The sequence below is a fragment of the Sceloporus occidentalis genome, unplaced genomic scaffold, assembly GCF_023333645.1.
Source record: "Sceloporus occidentalis isolate IW3139 unplaced genomic scaffold, rSceOcc1.0.p SCAF_4, whole genome shotgun sequence".
In the NCBI taxonomy this organism is placed as follows: Eukaryota; Metazoa; Chordata; class Lepidosauria; order Squamata; family Phrynosomatidae; genus Sceloporus; species Sceloporus occidentalis.
In genome coordinates this window covers 166,057,610-166,076,840 of record NW_028316984.1, presented here as the reverse complement: position 1 = coordinate 166,076,840, position 19,231 = coordinate 166,057,610, and the positions used below count along the sequence as shown (strand labels likewise).

The following is a 19,231-nucleotide window of genomic DNA, read 5'->3' as shown; positions in this document are numbered from 1 at the left end:
CATAGGGTTTTTTTTAAATCTCATAACTCTTTTGCATTCTCAATATTGCTCCCTTCTCTGTGATGCCTAGGCCATCCCAGGGATAAGATCATGGCATATGATAAAGCACAACATCCAGTCCTAGATTGGTAGCTTCTCAGTTGTTCAGTTTCTAGCTTACAGCTTTAATTAAGGGGAAAGCCACTTGAAAATGAATGGTCAATACTCTGCAAAGTATAACTTTACAAAGTTAAGGGGATCAAGGTTGGGCATGTGATATTTGACATACTAGGAAAACCTTAAAGTAAATCTTTCTTCAATGTCTGTCTGTCCTTTTTTTCTTGGTCATGTTCTGTTTCTCCCTAGTCCTTTTGTTCTAAAAAATGTGTGCTTGCTTCCCTCAGGGAAGTGAAGTACAGATAATGTATCATTCCTGCCATGTTATTGCATTGCTGCTTCTGTTGCTAGTTTGTTATACGGAGACTTTGAGCTGTCCATCCCTTTTGTATTCTCTCCGTAAAGCAAAGTAGCAGCAGAAGCAGCAATGCCAATGCATAATAATGGAGGGATCCATGGGAAGAAAGTGGTTAAAGAGTAGTTGGTTGAGGCTTCTTTAACCACTTTCTTCCCATGGATGCCTCCACTATTATGCGTCTTACCATGTGAGAGGTCTGATTGGTAGGCAGCAACATTTACTGTGCAAAGCAACAGTTCTTTAAGCATAAACTAAGATGGAGGCAAATGGGAGAGTGCAAATGGCATAGTGGTTTCAGTGTTGCACTATGACTCTAGAGAACAGGGTTTGATTCCTAGTTCAGCCATGAAACCTACTAGCTGATCTTGGGCTAGTGACATGCATTCAGCTTCAAAACAACGCAATTGCAAACCTCCTCCGAACAAATCTTGCCAAGAAAACCAGATCCTATAAGAGAGAGTTTGGGATGCTAAATTTAATTATAATCTGAGACTACCAGGTCTTCCCTCAAAGTGCCAATTCCAATGAGTTTTAACTTTTTGTAGCTATGCTCCAAAATAGGAGCAGAATCCAGCAATAGGATGAATTGTTGTGAAAATAGGGGACTGTGATGGAGAATCAGTTTCATTTTTGTTGAACACTGGTAATATCCCTTATTATCCCGATGATGGATTAATCATCTGCTGAGATGATATCAATCCTCCAAAATTTTGCCCAACAAGAGAAAAATCTTTTCTGTTTCCAGTTCATGCTACTACTAAAAATGTCTCTCTCACAACTTTAGTACATTTGCGCTAGTGCTGGTTTGGGCTGGTTCACTGGTAGACATTGTACAACAAGATTTGGGAGAGCTTCTGTTGTCAGAATAAATATGAAATAGGCACGGTATCACTGATTGGACAACAGAAAACTGGTTAAGCAGTAAAAGACAAGCTGCATAGGTTTTTTTAAACTGCCAGCATTAAACAACAACAACAAAAAAACAATTTGTGATCAACAGCACAGTATACTCAAAACTTTTAAAATTTGTTTCATGATGGCAATTTTCAAACATGATAATATGCTTTTTCCTTGCATCTCCCTCCCTCATCTTCACTCTTTAGAAGCTGTTGATAAAGCATTCCAAACATATTCTACAGGGTGAGTCTCTTTCTGGTCAAACTTTGCTGAAACTACCCTATAATAAAAGACAGCAACTTTAGGCTTTTAGTTCTGGAGGGGTATCTGGCTGCCGAGATGGGTGACTTGTCTGGAATGATTCTAATTCAAGTAGAGCTTTGTTGATTTGTCTTATTGTGGGATATGGAGTAAGATCCACTTTATATCTGTTAAAAAAAATTAAAGAGTTAGACTTGGAGTCCGTGATAATTAATACAGCAAATTATGAGAATGAACATCTAGTCTGCAGACATAACCCAATAAAAATAGTTCTTATAAAGAGGCATAAACCAATTTCATCCAAAATAAAATTTGGTAAAAGGTGTCTTTTGTGTGGATTGCCAAAAACTGATAGTCACAAATATGCTATCCTTGATTTTAAGGTACCATAAAGTAATCATGACAAGTAACCATTGATGGTATGAATGTATGTTTTTCCAGGTCAAAGACAGCCCTTTAAAACCAGGCACTTAAGCTACAATCTTGGCTTGGAGATTTATTTATCACCAAGGGTATGCTGAATGGTATGATACAGTCTATCTAAAGAAACACAGTTAAGAGTAAGAAGAAAGAAAAAGAAAAAAAGACCATGGGCGGAGGAGTATCAAATGGCCATAAAGTGATGATTCTTCATGAGAGATTTATCTGAAATCTTTGGGAAATAGCAGGAGGAGGAACCAATTGGCATAGAAAATGATACACTTAAAAAGATGGACTTGGAAAAAAGACTGTAAAATGATCACAATATGAACCTGGCAAAATGGAAACAACTAGACTGATATGGTTATCAACTCTACAAGGATAGAAGGGCATACTAGGAGGAGAGTCACATTGTACATGAGAGGGTAGGAGAGAAATGAGCAATCTCAAATTTGCAGACTCCTCCACAGAACTGCTGTGAATGGCAGTACTAGGTCTAAAAATAATATATAGTATTAGGGGCATACTATTGTTCCCTGACCAAAGTGCTCAGGTGATGTCAAGGTGAAGAATAAAGAGTATGCCACCCAAACTCTGGCCTATATTTGTTCAGGTGAGAGAAGGATGTTTATACTTACATGTGCCTGTCTCCCAAGCACCAAGGAGAACATTACCCTTTTTGTAATTTTTTTGTTGGGGGAGGGGGGGGGAGAATCATGGAATCATAGAGTTGGAAGAGACCACAAGGGCCATTCAGGAGAGAGATTGTAGAAACCAAATCCAGATTCAAGAGTACTTATACAATCTCCAAATTGTCTGCTCCTACACTAGATTATAACATTCTACAAGGGTATCTATCTGCTGGACTGCCTTGGATCATACCAGTTGAGCTGTTGGGTCAAACAGTTTGCAGAGCTCAGTTTTACTTACCTCTCAGCATTGAACACTTGGGGGACCAAGCACAAATCAGCCATAGTCACCTACAGATAAGCATAAATAACTGTCAATACAATTGAGGTTCCAAATACTTATTTTTAAGATCAAGGGGATAACAGAACTTTGCTGTTTTAGAAATATTATTATTATTATTATTATTATTATTATTAACCTTTATTTATGAAGCGCTGTAAATTTACACAGCGCTGTACATGCAATCTTTTTAGTTAGACGGTTCCCTGCCCTCAGGCTTACAATCTAAAAAGACATGACACAGAAGGAGAAGGGAGTGGTGACGGGAAAGGGTAAGAGGTCCAGCAGTTCCTCTCTACCTCCGAGGCCTGGACCAAGGCAGATGGACTGGAGGGAGGGCTTGGCTCCAAAATGGAAATGGAAATGGAAATATTAAATGATAATGATGAATTTTTAAAAATATGGTTGAAATCTCTGCTCAAAGATCAATTAAATATCCTTGGATAAGTCTTTCTAACTTTTACCATCTGTCCTATGGAAGGCAAAACACTCAGTGTTTTTAATATTTCTATGTACTAGTAATGAAAAAGAGTAGATGAGAGGAATATGGCAGCTCAAGGAATAAAAGCAAAATGCTGTTGAAAAAATGCAAAAATCCAAAGATAAAAAATACAAAATGCCTTCAAATGGACTGCAATCCTTCACAGTTAGCTGACTTCCTCAGCAAAGTCTATTTAAATATTTGTATGAGTCTAATCTCAAGGGTAGATGAAAGTTTTTATCAAGGCAATAAGACCCAGCAGCATTCAGTACTGTCCTTTAAAACAGTATTGTCAGCAGGTGGTGATACTGTTTAATTTTGTTGTATCTAATAGACAATATAATTAATTGCAGATGTATTTAAAAGTTCCTGAAATGTCTGGAAAATGTGGGTGCGAGATGAAAAGAGAAGAAAGACTAAGGGAGAATGGTTTGAGTAATGTCACTATTCATTGTATTCATTTTTGCAAGAGGGTGACTGAATTGGAGCAAACATTTACTTTAATGAGAAATATAGACTTTGGTTATAGATACTTCAGCAGTGTGGTGTAATGCTTGAGTGTTCGACTGAGATTGTAAGAGGCCAGTTCAAAGCTGTGCTTAGCCATGGAAACCTATTGGATGATCTTGGGCAAGTCATATGATACAGAATACGGCAGCCAGGCTGATCACTGGTACCTCCAGGGTCAGCCACATTACACCTGTGCTAAAAGACCTGCATTGGCTGCCTATTCGCTTCCGGGCACAGTATAAGGTGTTGGTGATTACCTATAAAGCCCTAAATGGCTTGGGCCCAGGATACCTGAAGGACCGCCTCTCCCCGTACATTCCGCCCCGCACCCTCAGAACTTCTGGGCAGCAATTACTTAGGGTTCCAGGGGCTAGGCTTACCTCTACTACGAGGAAGACATATTCCATCGCCGCCCCGGCCCTATGGAACACGCTGCCCACAGAGCTCTGCTCGGCCCCCTCCCTGGCTCAATTCAGAAGGGAGTTAAAAACCTTCTTATTCCATGCTGCATTCCCCGACTGAAGGCCCTGCTGGCAAGAAGATTGGCTAACGGGGTTTTTTGTTTTTATATTGATGTAATTGATGGGATGTATTTTCATGTTATTGTATTGTTTTATTATGTTGTTCACCGCCCTGATCTTTGGAAGGGCGGTATATAAATAAATTTTTTTATTATTATTATTATATTCCCTCAGCCTTAGAGGAAAGCAATAGCAATCTTCTCTGCATAAATCTTGTCCAGGAAAAGGGTCATCCTAAATCAGTGCTGAGTTGATGGCATATAACAACACAAATAGCAACAACTAGAATACTTACAGTGAACTGAAAGAAATAAGTACATCTTATTAGTATATAAATGTCTTTGATTTCAAATAGGATCCAACAATGGACTTCAGTGGAAATGGGAGGGAGAAACAACCATCCCTACTCCATATAGCCTCTCAAACCAGCTCTGGAGAGCTGGACTTTCTTTTGGAACTGATTTTAGGGTGATGCAGAGGAGCATTAGAAAGTTCTTCAAATAAAATGTAGCATTTAGCCCATGGACTGTCATACACCAGAGCACTGCATTGATGAAAATACACTGGTATGAGATTCACTCCTGTGCCGACTCTTTGAAAACTGAAAAGCTCTTTGTTGGCACTCTGATTCATCATATCTTACTGGGTTTTTTATTTTTCTTCCTAATTGGAAGCCTTATTTACTTTACCTCATTCCCAACACAGTACTGTCCAGCTGTTTTCTTTAGAATCTGCTCCAAAGCTGCAGGAAAAGAAAGTGGTAACAGTTGTAAACCAACTACTTTCTTTCAATTGCTACATGCCATCAAGTAATTTCTGGCTTATGGTTACTCTATGATGGGGTTTTCTTGGCAAGATTTATTCAGAAGAAGTTTGCCATTGCCTTCCGCTGATGCTGAGAGCATGTGGTTCAAGGGCTTTAATGGATATATTCTCAGATAAGGTCCCCCCCCCCCCCCGGGGTATCCTTACAGAGCAGAGGTAGGCAAGGACACAGGTGCTTCTTTTTAACAGACTGCACCCTTGATGTCACTTTTGGTATTTAGCATTTTACGGGGAGGAAAACCACTGCCTTTTGTAGCAAAAGGGGACCAAAAACAAACAAACAAAAACCAACAACCAAAAACAAACTTTGGAAAGATGCAGAATTAAAGGAAGGAGGTCCAGGAGGTCCAAAAAGAGGGTCTGTGCTTTCTCCACTTATTATATAGGGATAAGAAAATGTAAAATAATCCTACAAAATTTTGAGTATGTTTTGTAAAGCAAAAAAACAGGAACACCAGGTCTCAAAGAGGTGTGCATGGTTGCAAAATGTATAATGCAGGCAAGATAACAATATAAGAACAGCTGTACTGAATAGGCCCGTGTACCACCCTATGTCCCATAGTGATCAACCAGATGCTGATGCAAAACCAAAAAGCATGAAGTAAAGAAAATAACTCCCTCTTCTCACTGTTCTTCAACAATGGGCTTTCAGAGAAAGCCATTCTTCCTGACTGCAAGAAACTAGTGTTTGTTCTCGGTTTTGGCACATTTTAAATGTTCATTGTAGGGTTTTTTTTGGTTTTTTTAAATACCCAACAATACTCTTTTAAGACATATCAGAGATCAGTTTCCACTGGTTGTTGCTCTGGAGAAAGGGCTGTTAGGAATCTCCCTGTTTTAGTCTCTAGAGATTTCTTGAACTACAGTATTTTATGCAGCCTAGCCTTTTATCCAACTCCCAGTACAATATAAGACAAAAAAGACATAAAAAGTTTCTGCTCAATTAGCTGATTACTTAAATCCATCTGAAAATGTCATCCAGGCACTCACCTTCAAAGCCAGAAGAAATACAGCGCTGTGCCCACTCTAGCTTCTTTTCTCCCATTTGCTGTAGGACACTCAGATTCTGAGAAGTGTTGGAACAGACTACTGGTTAGTTAGACTGTTTGCAAGTATGGCCCCATCAGACAGGCCAAAATAAAGCTGCTTCGGGTCACTTTGGAGGTATGCTGTTTAAATGATGCATGCATCCTAAGAGGCCAGAAGCCATGCCAAAGCCACGCTCCAGTCCAAAGTCATTTAAACAGCATACCTCCAAAGTGACCTGAAGCAGCTTTATTTTGGCCTGTCTGTACAGGCCCTATGAAACACATCTGTGAGACTGGTTCTATTGGGTGACATCTTTTCCTGAACCTTTTCCCCAGCAGTTGGCCATTCTATAACTTTTAAGATCTGATACACGGAAGTGATTGTTTTCCTCTTTCGTTTTCATTCATGTGCCCTTTTGTGCATTTTATTCCTGTACCATTCTGGACTGTATAAGGATTTGCAAACCTGTGGACAACAGCTATCATGTTTGTACTGATCTTACATAACATGCTTTGGGAACATTTTTGGGTAAAGAATAAGGTTAAAATGTTTGAAATAAAGAAATCATACTACTATTTGTGTTTTCTCTTTTTAAAATGGTCTGTTTTTAAATTGAAAGATTATTTAATATATTTTAATCTTTTTAAACATTTGTAATGATTTATTGTTTAACTTGATTTTATTTTAATTTGCCCTGAGATCTTCAGATAAAGGGTGCAATATAAATATTTTAATAAATAAATAAATTTAGAAAATACCGTGTGATCACAAGATGGGAGGGGGCTTGGGGACAAAAAGCAATGTTTTTGTGAATTGGACTTGGCCCTTGCATATCCTTTTTCCTATCGTTCCATTGCTCTCTTTGATCAAATGGAATTTTGAAGTGCTACAAAACCTTCAAAGATGAGTAAATATGCTGTGAGCACTAGTAGCAAAATTGCATCACTGTTAATGCTGTGAAAATATTTGTCATTTGTGGTGCCACAATTAGGTACTGTTGTCCCTTGGCCTGGCCTAATCCACACCAGTTTCGCTAATGCACTATTTTTCAGAGATTAATAATAAAATGTTAAGAATAACATGCTATGATAACTATTTTTTTAATGACAAGGAGAAAGGGCTTCACAGTTTGCTTTCAATGAAAGAGACATACTTTTTGGGTTTTTTGGCGTAACAAACAGTTAATTTGTTAACTTCGGGCCTATACAGACAGGCTAAAATAAAGCTGTTTCCAGTCAGTTTGGAGGTATGCTGTTTTAATGATGTATGCATCCTAAGAGGCCGGAAGCTGCGCCAAAGCTATGCTGCACTCCTTAGGACTGGAGTGTGGCTTTGGTGTGGCCTCTTAGGATGCATGCATCATTAAAACAGCATACCTCCAAAATGATTCGAAGCAGCTTTATTTTGGCCTGTCTGTATGGGGCCAAGATTATTTTTCTGCCCTTATTACTGACCAGATAAAGAACCATTTAAAACCTAGAAAGGATTTGTATGGAACAAGAACTCTGGTGTGCAGCTACCTATAATTTTTTAAAGGAAGTAATATGAATGGAATAAATAGTGTAACATACTAAATATTTTCACTATTAATGCTAACAAGTTAATTTTGGGAGCTCAGTAGGATTAACAAAACATTTTTAACATCCCAAGCTCTTCTATTTTGTTCATAATTTCTTTGTGATTTGCTCTCAGCAGCAGCAAGTGACCATAGCCTTAGGCAGCTGGGCCAATGTACCAAAACTGCAGAAGAGAGAATGGGTTTGATTAGAATGAATCAACAAAAACTTCTTTCTTGCATTTTGCCCAATGCTCTATATTACTTGTACCTGAAGCTTTAGGACTCTGGAAGCAGGGGTACTGAGCAGCAGTAGGAGGAAAACAGGAATTACTGCCAACACAACCTGCACTGTTCAAGAATTACCTCCATCTTCCTGAAGCCATTTGCAGCCAGAGTTACTGGACTCTGATCCAAAACTGTTAAATGAAAGACAGGTAGCATTGGCAACAGGACAATTACCTGCAAGGGTTGAATCCCAGTAACAATGTGATCCGAGATCATCCGGACCTGAGCTCTCTTCTTTGGATCCTGAGGTAGAATCCTAGGATTTGGCCTTGTCTCCTCCAGGTACTCTATTATGGCCAGCTGAAAAAGAAGAAACTCTTTAAAAAGAATGATCCTTGTAAGCATATAAAGAAGGAAGGCAGTCCTCTGATGCAGGTCAAGGAAACTGGATCTACTTGTCTTGAATGAATCCAGAACAAATGTCTTTAGTAGTGATTCTATGCATTGTGTAAACAATGAACCCCATGCCCACCAATTAATGTGGTGGGATCTTATTTAGCTGGCAACACCTTTAGGTTGCATTAGATTTTTCAAACAACGTACTGTTCCTTCCACTTTGGATCGTTTCCGTATCAATAGATCTGAAGCCTGGTATTCAAATGGGCTATTTAATACTGAGTGCAAAGTCCTTAGTCTGAATAGCAAAACTAAGTAAATGTTTAATAGAAACTGTTTACTCACCGACTGTGACAGGGTGATGCCATCAATTTTGAGAGCAGGGACTTGCTTCATTGGATTTACTGCTTGGAATTCTGGAGACAGCTATGGAGACAGGACAGTTCCTAAGACACTTTGGCTCTTGTATTGACAATTAGAAAAGTAAAGTTTTCACTTTGAAGTAAAAGCCCTTAAAGCTAGGCGCTCAAGGGTATACAGGCTGATACTCAAATTATCCCATCCATATAGATGGGTAACACCCCACATACCATCATGGTCACAAACTGCACCCTCCTATTGTAAGTTCCACTAATAAGAAATTTCTTCTTCTTTCTCCACAGGATATGGCATACAATTCTAGAATATTATTCTCCTGTGAGACACGGCTCACAAATGAATACCACATCCTTTTGTTCTATGTTCAACATGTAGCAATTCCATGGTTCCTTTTGCTCAACAGACGAGACCTCCAGAGTAAAATTACAACAACACAGTCACAATACACTAGGCATTCATTTTCAGTCTCTCTGGATCAGTGGGCAACTATTTGATTTGGCATTTGGGGCTCAGGTTCTTCGCCAAGGTACTTGTCCTTTGGCTTCACCAGTTTACTCTCTTAGGTGCATGGATGAAGGGTTGCAGATAGTTGGGCTTTTTGTCTTTTAAAAAAGGTAAAGAACTGTGCAGATTCTCAGTATGCTTTAAGGTTAGAGCCAGAGAAGACTCATTCACAGCTGTTTAGAAATAGTGTGGAAGCATTGGTTTTGCCTCCATCCAATGAAAGCATGCTGACCGGGAATAGAGCACGGGTGAGGATTGTGAGGCCTTGTAAATAGTGGACTCTAGTGTCTCGTCCTAGTCACCTTAGCCAATAATTGGAAATGCCGAGAACCGTAGTCTAACAAGATCATGAGGGCCCCACTATTCCCACCTCAGCCACAGAATCATAGAATCAGAGAGTTGGAAGAGACCACAAGGACCACCCAGTCTAACTCCCTGCCATGCAGGAATTCTCAATCAAAGCATACCCGGCAGATGGCCATCCAGTCTCTGTTTAAAGACTACCAAGGAGGGGGATGCCACCACTCTCAGAGGGAGTTTGTTCCACTGTTGAACAGCCCTTACTGTCAGGAATTTCCTCCTAATGTTGAGGTGGAATCTTTTTTCCTGCAGCTTGCATCCAGTGTTCCGGGTCCTGTTCTCTATAGTAACTACAGAAGCAGTATCTCTACAGAAGCCTGATTTGTACTCATAAATAAAGGTCTGTTGGATCACGCCTCTCTGTTCCAGCATCCTGTTTCCCACCATGGTCAACTAGATAGCCATGGAAAGCCTGAAAGAGAGTATGAAGCCAAAAGCCCTCTCCCAGTATTAAATTTCTGCAACTAGTGTTAAAAGGCATTCTACTGAAAATTCTATCTATTAATTTTAATATAAAAAGGGAGGTGATTGGGGAAAAGGTGTATAGCAACATCTTTAAGACTAATTTGTTTATTTTAGTAGGGTAAGGCATCAAATTCTGTCTGATCTTGGAAGCTAAACAACATCGGGCCTAGTTAGTACTTGGATGGGAAACCAGAAAGGAATACCAGGGTACAAAAGGCTATCTTTCAGAAGAAGCCAACAGCAAACCACAGTTGAGTGTTTCTTGCCTAAGAAACCCCTACAATTCATGCAATCACCATAAGTTGACAGGCACCATAAATTGAAGGCACATATATACAGAGCAGTATAGTGATATCTTTAGGACGAGATGATCTGTTTATCTTCAGGTATAAATGCAGTTACATCACAGGGGGGCAGGTCAGAATGACTTATGATACAGAAGATTCTAATCATCACATCAAAGCATACTCATTTTAGCATCTGTTAGCTGTTGTAGAGGCCTCCCACATTTTCTATGCTGTTAACTTGTCTCTAGAGTGTGAAAGCAATTCTGTCTGGGTTCTTAAAAATGCTGCTAGTTTCTTTTACCTAGTACTTCCTTTATTTTTTATACAAAAATAAACACAGGATACAATTAATTTTCATACTCTTTTAAGAACTCAAGGCTTTAAAGGACACAGGATACTTTCAGTCAAGGTCAACTTAAGGGCAGTTAGCAACAACAAAAAGAGGTGCTATTTCAAAAGCCATCATCATTATAGAAAATCTAAATCCTCTTCTCCATTAAGGTGTCTGCAGATAGAGCTGCAAAATACTTGCAGTGGCTTCTAATTCACATAAGCCCAGGTATCACATGGCTTCCTCTTACCTTCTCCCTGTACAGACTTACTGCAGCGCTCTCCTTACCTGCTGCCCTCCATTCACAAGATTTACAGGAGCTGAATCATAGGCAATACCCTTCAGAGCCAGTGCTATTAACAGAAAAGGGACACAGTTATCTATTTCAATATTTACCTATTTATAACTTTCCCCCTTAAAAAAACCCGCAAACACTATTTTGCAGTAATCTTCCAGTAAAGGAATAAGTTATAACTGCACAACAGAAAAACAGACACCTAAAGGATAACATCATGAGAATTTTTTTAAAAATATTGATTTGAGAATTATGTAAGATCAAACAGAAATAAAAACCACTGTTTCTGAACAAAACAAAGCAAAAACAGGGCCTACCAACTGACTGAGGCTCTATACAGGCCGGCCTGAAAGGCCAGCCTGGGGACAGACTCAGGGCATCGGGTCCACATGACACATGCCCTTGACTTCACCCCAAAGGTGCCATGATGCTGCGTGCCCCTCCACATGATGTGCAGCGTCATGACGCCCCTCTGGTGCTGTGTCCAGATGACATAGCGCTCAAGGGCACCACATAGCTGCGCCACCATGGCTATGATGCCCTTTTGAGGGCACAAAAAGGAGTAACTTTTTGCAGCTCCTTTTTGTGCCCCTGAGAGGCCAAATTTGGGCCATGGCGTGAGGTTGCTACGACCCCTTTCCGGCATGAAAAGGGGTGGCTGCATGCAAATCTTCTTTGCATATCCTCCCACCCTGAGGCCCTGCCATCTACAACAGAACAATACACAGATTAACATGGAAATCACTCTTCCCCACCCAGGATCACACAGTTTGTGGGTATGTATACACAAACACACACACACACACACCCAACTCTCTTCCATGCCAGTATTCTCTGAAGATGCAAGCCACAGATGCTGGTGAAACATCAGGAATAAACTCTTCTAGAACATGGCCACATAGCCTGAAAAACCCACAAAAACTATGATGTCGTCCATGAAAGCCTTAGACTTCAAGAACTGTCTTATACTAAATCGCAACACTGCTTAGTCTTACTCTGTATTGTCTATATTGACAGATAGTGGCTCTTCAGGGCTTCACCTGTAGCTAGTGGTACTACAAATTGAATTTAAGACCTTATGCATATAATCATGTCATCTGTAACTGAGCCATGGCTCTTCCCCAAAAGTGTAGCCTTTTTCCTCTCCACTGCAAGACTCTCCCCCCCTGAAAACTAAATCGCTGGACCAACAACCAACACCAGTCTTTAATGCCCTGTAATCCAAAGGGACTCATCCAATGCTAGGAATATTCACTGGCTCTGGGATTTAGATTCCCCTACTAGCCAAGGCTACCTTTGTTTGCATTGCTAGATTATATCAGGGTAAATGTTTAGCTGACAGCACTCTTAAACCAAAGAGGTCCAGAATCCTTTGCATATTATGTGTTCTAGTGTGGATATTTTAAAAGTGCAGTAACTGCAAACAGCTGGACTAGACCTTTCTCACATCTAGAAAGTATGTTTCCAATTAATCTCAGCCCTGGGATATAAAGAGAAACAGCCAAATAAAGAAGCAGCCACACAAACATCTTCAGATTACAGAAAGATTTCAAAATTACTAGAATGTATGTAATACAATACAGAAGTAACTATGGGCTGTATCCCAAACATTTTTGCCATTTTGTGTGTAAATTAGGGACAGGTAATCTGTGATCCTCCATATGTTGTACTTAACTTCCACCAACACCAAATAATGTGGCCAATAGCAATGGATGATGGAAGTTGCAGTTCAACAACATCTGAAAGACCATTAGTTCATTCTGGTAGAAATGAGTATGATAGGTATACACACTGCATATATGAGCAGAACCAACAGCAGCCTCCAAATGGTTTGCTTGCATTGAAAAAGGTGGTGCAAGTTGTTTTCAAATGGGCACACTTTAAAATCTATTGATAGTTTGATTACATGTTAACATCTGTATGTTTTAATTTTTTAAAGCCACCTTGAGATTCAGGACTGGGGAAAAGGCATAATATACCATAAAGAAATGAAGGGTAGCTATTGCAATGATAATCTGCAGGTAGGTTGCATATTTCAATTTTGTTATATATGGATTGATCCTAGCTAAAGCTTTCTTCATCAAATGACAAACTCTGCTCCTTCTTCGTGTTCACCAAGGTAAAGAATAGGACATCTCGTGCTACATTCCTAGACAATATACCACTTGCTTGGGAGAAAGCCCCCACTGGGTAGACGTATATATAAGATTGCAGTATCAGTTTCCAGAAACGGTTGATGTTGCTGCTCTGTGATTTAATCTGTCACTGCACTTCAGTAACAACATCTAAACAACACTGAACTGGACAGCGAAAGGATTCAGCAATTATCCTTACCAATTCGTACCCTCCAGGAGCAGGAGCTTCTAAAATAAGTATAAAGAACTGGCTACAAGGATGAAAAAAAGAGGAAAATATTAAAGTTGGAATTACATTAGAGTCACTAAAATACAAGTACAATGTTGTATTAAATGCAAATCATTTTTATTAAAAGTAAAAATGGCAGCTTTTCATCCTTGTTCCGCTCAAAATGGCACCATTTGGCCCCAAGTATTCCTGTTATCAGCATTCCCCAACCTGGTGCTCTTCAGATACACTACAACTCCCAACCCATTCCCATCCAGCAATGGCCAAATTTGCTAAGAATGGTGTGAGTTGTAGTCCAATAAATAAAATGACACCAGTTTGGGGAAGGGTGCTATTTACAATGTAAAACCCTGTAATTTTCTGCCATTGCTCCCTCCCCTCGCCCCAGCTATATCTCCCACAGATATCAGTAGATTGCTTTCAAAACTTTCAGGGACAGAAGGTGACTCAGAGAAAAGCCTGTTCTAAGTACTGTAGCTACTGCTCCAAAGAAGTGTCATGTACAGTGGGAAGGACAATCAGTAATCCAGCGACATTAAGCAAGCTTGCCAGTCACTATATACCTGTTTTTCTCTCACCTTTGTAGAAGTCTCCATGCTTTCTATCTGCAGTAATGTTCAGAATGAAAGCCAACTCAGAGTGCACTGCAAAAGTGGGGATGGCAGAGTGGGAGGAAGGGAGGAATTCCTCTTGCAGCCAATCAAAGGAGTTTCATAATCCCACCCTTTAGCTTTCAGATTGCAAAAGACAGAAAGAGAACTATCCAGGTCTCTCATTCCTTGTACATATTTTAAGTCTCAGATATCAGACAGAAAAGGCTACAGCTGTCTTTATTGTGTTTATTGTGCACAAACACACATGTTTATGGAACAACAGGGAAACAATGTCTATGCTCCTGTCATCTATAATGTGGTGCCACAGGAATGTTCATGCTCTGCTCTGGGCCCACAACAAACGCCAACTCCCAGAATTCCATAGCCTTGAGCCAGGGCAGCTAAAGCGGTGCCAAACCGGGCTATTTCTCCAGTGTGAATGCAGCCTCTAGACTAGAAAGCTCTTTCCCAGCATCTTTGTTGTTGCTGTTACCTTGGCTATCGCGGCACACATCTTCCGCACTCTCCCTTTGTAGCGCTTCTGTCCCTCTGAAGGGTAAAGCTGAGTCCTTTTCACACACACCTGTTTTATGTTTCTTACTCTGAAAGGGCGTGCTAATGAAGCAGGTCGTTCATGATTGGATGCCTTCCTGGGAGGTCGTTGGAATTCTGGGAATTGTAGTTTCGCTTCCTTTTTTTTCTCCAGGGTCCAAAACTGCAGAAATACTCCAGTTTGTGGAGAGGACTGCCAGGCCCTTTCTTCTGAATCTCTCTGGAGGACCCTAAGGATTCCCGGAGATGATATTAATCAAATCCAAACAATCAAAACTGTCAACGCACATTTATTTATTTATTCATTTATTTATAAGCTTTGTCTCCCAGTCTGCCCACTTTGGGTCCTGTAGGGGAGGAAAAAGGGGCATATAAATAAAATGGGCGGAAAATGGGGAGGGAAAAATAGAAATAGGGTGGGGGACACCTGGATGAACGAGAGACTTATCCGTGTGGAAGGGATCTGGGAGCCCAAGGAGACCACAAGTTGAACATGAGTCAACAGTGTGATGCAGCAGCTAACAAGGCCAATGCGATTCTAGGCTGCATCAATAGAAGTGTAGTGTCTAGACCAAGGAAAGTAATAGTGCCACTATATTCTGCTTTGGTCAGGCCCCACCTGGAATACTGTGTCCAGTTCTGGGCAAGAGAAGGTTGAGGGGTGATAGGAGAGCCCTGTTTAGATACTTGAAAGGATGTCATATTGAGGAGGGAGCAAGCTTGTTTTCTGCTGCTCCAGAGAATAGGATACAGAGCAATGGATGGCAGTTACAGGAGAAGAGATTCCTCCTCAATTAGGGGGAACTTCCTGAGAGTAAGGGCTGTTCGACAACACTCCCTTGGAGTTTAGTGGCGTCTCCTTCCTTGGAGGTCCTTAAGCAGAGGCTGGGTGGACATCTGTCACAGGGGATGCTTTGACTGTGAGTTCCTGCATGGCAGAATGGGGTGGGACTGCATAGCCCTTGTGGTCTCTATGATTCTGTGAGGAACCCTGTTTCTCCCTCACAAAGTCTGGGTCACGTGCTCTTGGGCCCTTCCGAAGGACTTCACTTCCCGTGGTGCATCGCGCCCAGAAACGGAAGCGAAGAGAGGCGGGGAAGGCGGGACTTCCGGGCGCGGATGCCTGTGGCAGTGGCGAACAAGGCCGGCCTGGCCGTGCTGGGCCTGAGACAACGGAGGGCGCTGAGGCTGGCGAGTGGAGCGGCGATAGCAGCAGCGGCGGCGGCGGCTCCTCCCTCCGCCCCGCGGCGCCGGGGCTGGTTCTGGAGCCCGCTTGCCTTAGTCACGCTCCTCAGCTTCGCCACTCGCTTCTACCGCCTGCGGGAGCCTCCGCACATCTGGTAGGGGGCAGGGCGTGGTTGCCATGGAGACGGGGGCGGGGCGACCTGCAGGGAATGGCGGTTACGTTGAATAAGGCATTCGAATACCCGTTTCCTGAGGCGCCAGGCCCGCCTCTGGGCTGAGAGCCGCCGCTAAGTCCTCCCTGAGGGCATGGTTCTCATTCCTTTCCAATTATGGCTCCGTCTGAAAATCTTCGCCACGATCTCAGGCCTTTGCCAGGGAAATAACCGTTTAATCCCCTGGGAGAAAGCCCTAAGCCTCCCCTGACGGGGCACCCTCTGAGGCCTCTGGGCCTCCTTCCAAGAAACCCAGTCATACAACCTTCCCCCTTTTCCAGAAGAAACTGGGTTTCTCCCGCTCTTTTCCCAAGCCTTGGCGTCTCTAGGAATGACTGGCGAAGGGCTGGGACAGACCGGCAGCTGGGGGCATGGCCTTGAGACGTGGCCAGACATGGGCCAGCCAGGCGCCGGTGGCTTCAAGCCTCCCCAAATAGGAAGGAGCAGCTCTTTCCCGCTCCTATTTCGGCCGGCGTCAGGGCCACGGACTGGGGCCACGGCATCTGGCTGCGAGCTCCATCTTTATCCAGCAGTCTGTGCCAGCCTTCACTCTGCATAGGTTCACATCAGCAAAAGCGACCTGTAGTGGGCTTTCTAGTTTCATTTCCTAAAGGATTTGTTGCTGGTTACTCCCTGGTTACTCCCGGGATAAATCGTCTCTAATCCCGGTGTTTGTGGGGAAATGCTTTCTTGATCCTGACTGCCCCTCCCTTGTGATAAAGCCCTTAGGGAGCTGGGTATGCCAAGCCTGGAGGAGAGAAGGCTAAGAGGTGATAGGAGAGCCCTCTTTAAATGTTTGAAGGGGTGTCACATTGAAGAGGGAGCAAGCTTGCTTTCTGCTGCTCCAGAGAATAGGCTACAGAGCAGTGGAAGCAAGCTCCAGGAGAAGAGATTCCACCTGGACATTAGGACGAGCTGTTTGACAGTGGAACACACTGCCTCAGAGAGCCTTCTTCTTTGGAGCACGTGACCCTGCCATCACCATGCCTCCCTGGCTTCATTTTAAGGCCAGGTGAAAATTAAAGTGTTTCGTGGCACTCCTGTGAGTTTGCTGAAGTGCTGAGGAAGACTGGGCTAAATGAAACAACATCTAGGCAGTCTCAGTCCTGAAGGCATGGCGTTATAGTTAAGTAAAGAATGCTTCTGCTTGGCAGTTTTGAACTCTGTGTGCAAGTGATAAAGGTTTTCAACGAACCTGAAGCTAAAGGATAAATAACCTTATTTTTCCCCCTTTCCTTTTTAGTTGGGATGAAACACATTTTGGAAAGATGGGAAGCTACTACATTAACCGGACCTTTTTCTTTGATGTACATCCACCTTTCGGGAAGGTAAACTGCTATCATCAATTTTTGAACAATGCAGGAACCAGTAAATTTACTTCACTACAAATCACTCTCATCCTGATACAGTTCCACCTACATTAGGTAACATGGACATTCCCATGACGTTCCATCGCAATGACTGGTGATTTTAAAGGTGTTTCTGAATGCTGTTGCTTTCAGCTTTTGCTTTAACATAACACTCCAGAGGAAAGATCGTCTGACCTACTGCTGTTCTTATTCTAGCTGGTCAGATACCTATGAGAAGTTATAAGGAGAGTATGATAGTGCTGATAGCTATTTCCCATTTTTGTTGTCTGCTCTCTGATAACCAGCGTTATATATTCATCCTTCCATGTTTGTAGTTTGACTTCTGCAGATTTAATTATTCACGGACTTTATTAATATGTTCTCTCTAGCAATATCTAAGTCCTCCAGCACAACTCTCTGGTCAAATTTAACCAAAAGTTGTACTGAAGGACCTAGAGGTTCCTAGAGAGGACTAGGCATTTGTAGCTCCTGTAGCGCAAGTCTATGGTCAGTGTCTGATATGTTGACCACAGAGTTGCACTGGAGGACCTAGAGATTTCTAGAGAGGTGTTCTCTCAGGTAAAAACATAGTGTTTTGTGGTTTTTCCACATTCACGAGAGTCCTGTGCCCTAACCAAGAAATTTGGAGGGACAAGTGTATTGCCTTTAAAAATAGAAGTTTCATTTCTGGTAGCTGTAGCCAAAAGCAAATGTTGGAACTGTCCTTTGTAAACATAGCAAATTACTTATCCAAATTACAATGTCCTCAGTTTAATCATCTTGTCTTTTGTTTATTTTAACATTATTCTGTATATGCCCCAGTTGCAGTGATAGGCTAGTTACATTTACTATTGCTCTGTGGCAGCTTGCTCAGATTGCTACAATGTGTTGTACTTGGCACAATCTTTGAAACTGCAGTTTGTGCAAATGGCCCAACTGGTTTGCTGATTGGTGCTAGGTAGTGTGATTGTTCTGGGTACCAAAAGAATCACTTTTTTACTGGAATAAATTTCCAAGATTTTAAATAATCTAGAAACCCTTCTTAGAGATCCCCTGTCATCAGAGATAAGATTGGGATCATTGGAAATGGAATCCTATCAGATGTAGCACAGAAGGTGTAGACAGACAGCCCTAAAGGGGCGGCGTCATCCTGCACCTTTGAGCACTGGATCAGGACTGTGGCAACTGCATGCTGCAGCCCTGATCTCGGAAAAAGTGCAGTTTTGCCACTGCAGCAGCACTTTTCAGCATTCCTTTTGGCGTGTGGCGTCTAGTTACCGCACTGCTAGAGCACTGCAACGCTGCCCACCATCTGGTCAGACAGGTGGCATGATGGTGGCTTGAGAGCAGAGTCAGGGAGTGCAGCATGCAGTTGCCTTGCCCCACTCCACCTCGACGCTGGCCCTTTTGACTGGTCTGTTTAGCCTCTGAATCTTTCCCCCAAAGATACTTGCCTGGTATTAAATCAGTTTACACTTTTGCCAGCAGGTGAATTCATTACTTATGTTGGATTAACAATGGATTTCTTATTTTAAATGCTGGAATACATATCTCCTCTTCTAGTTATCTTGCCTTAAAAATGGATCAGTTATTCAAAGTGGGTGCATTAATGCAGAAACAGTCCTGTAAACAGTTATGATTTGAGGCAAATGCTGCCTCCCTCCCTCCCCTGCCCTCCACTTTTGAGTTTACTTAAACTCAAATTGGACCTGCAGTCCATCTCTGCGAATATTTGCAGTTTGGGACTCTTGTGGACTATGTGATAGTGTCTAGTTTTACATCTGGAAATCATGGGGGTTTCCAGTAATAA

At 41.9% G+C, this 19,231-nt stretch overlaps 2 protein-coding genes across 8 annotated transcripts in view; one reads left to right on the top strand and one right to left on the bottom strand.

The window, feature by feature from the left end:
• Window positions 1-479: 479 nt before the first annotated feature.
• On the bottom strand, window positions 480-15,983 carry GSTZ1 (glutathione S-transferase zeta 1). 5 transcript variants are annotated; one of them, XM_089522276.1, is made up of 9 exons: window positions 14,617-15,983; window positions 13,501-13,552; window positions 11,160-11,224; window positions 8,892-8,972; window positions 8,385-8,510; window positions 6,329-6,404; window positions 5,203-5,255; window positions 2,963-3,012; window positions 480-1,779 (listed from the first exon to the last, which is right to left on the bottom strand). In XM_089522276.1, the coding sequence occupies exons 1-9, from the start codon at window positions 14,635-14,637 to the stop codon at window positions 1,653-1,655; spliced, it is 651 nt and encodes a 216-aa protein (XP_089378402.1). In that variant the 5' UTR covers window positions 14,638-15,983; the 3' UTR covers window positions 480-1,652. The 5 variants fall into 5 exon arrangements, with proteins under 5 accessions (XP_089378402.1, XP_089378403.1, XP_089378405.1 ...); XM_089522277.1 differs by lacking the exon at window positions 14,617-15,983 and adding an exon at window positions 14,109-14,572; XM_089522279.1 differs by lacking the exon at window positions 13,501-13,552 and having other exon boundaries at window positions 14,617-14,742.
• Window positions 15,766-19,231, top strand: part of POMT2 (protein O-mannosyltransferase 2) — a 47,229-nt gene continuing 43,763 nt past the window's right edge. For 2 of the 3 annotated variants that reach the window (XM_089522273.1, XM_089522275.1), the window contains exons 1-2: window positions 17,046-17,197; window positions 17,316-17,400. In XM_089522273.1, the coding sequence (XP_089378399.1) occupies window positions 17,151-17,197; window positions 17,316-17,400 (132 nt within the window). In that variant the 5' untranslated portion in view covers window positions 17,046-17,150. Of the gene's footprint in view, window positions 16,016-17,045; window positions 17,198-17,315; window positions 17,401-19,231 lie in introns of those variants that run through there. The other variant, XM_089522272.1, reaches the window with a different exon arrangement.

Bases quoted from the DNA above. Each gene is read 5' to 3' on its own strand.
- GSTZ1 (XM_089522276.1), bottom strand. From the start codon at position 14,637: ATGTGTGCCGCGATAGCCAAG. The intron at 8,973-11,159 runs GTAAGGAGAGCG...CTGTCTCCATAG, and splicing joins TTGTGAATGGAGGGCAGCAG to CTGTCTCCAGAATTCCAAGC. The intron at 8,511-8,891 runs GTGAGTAAACAG...CTTCTTTTTCAG, and splicing joins GCATCACCCTGTCACAGTCG to CTGGCCATAATAGAGTACCT.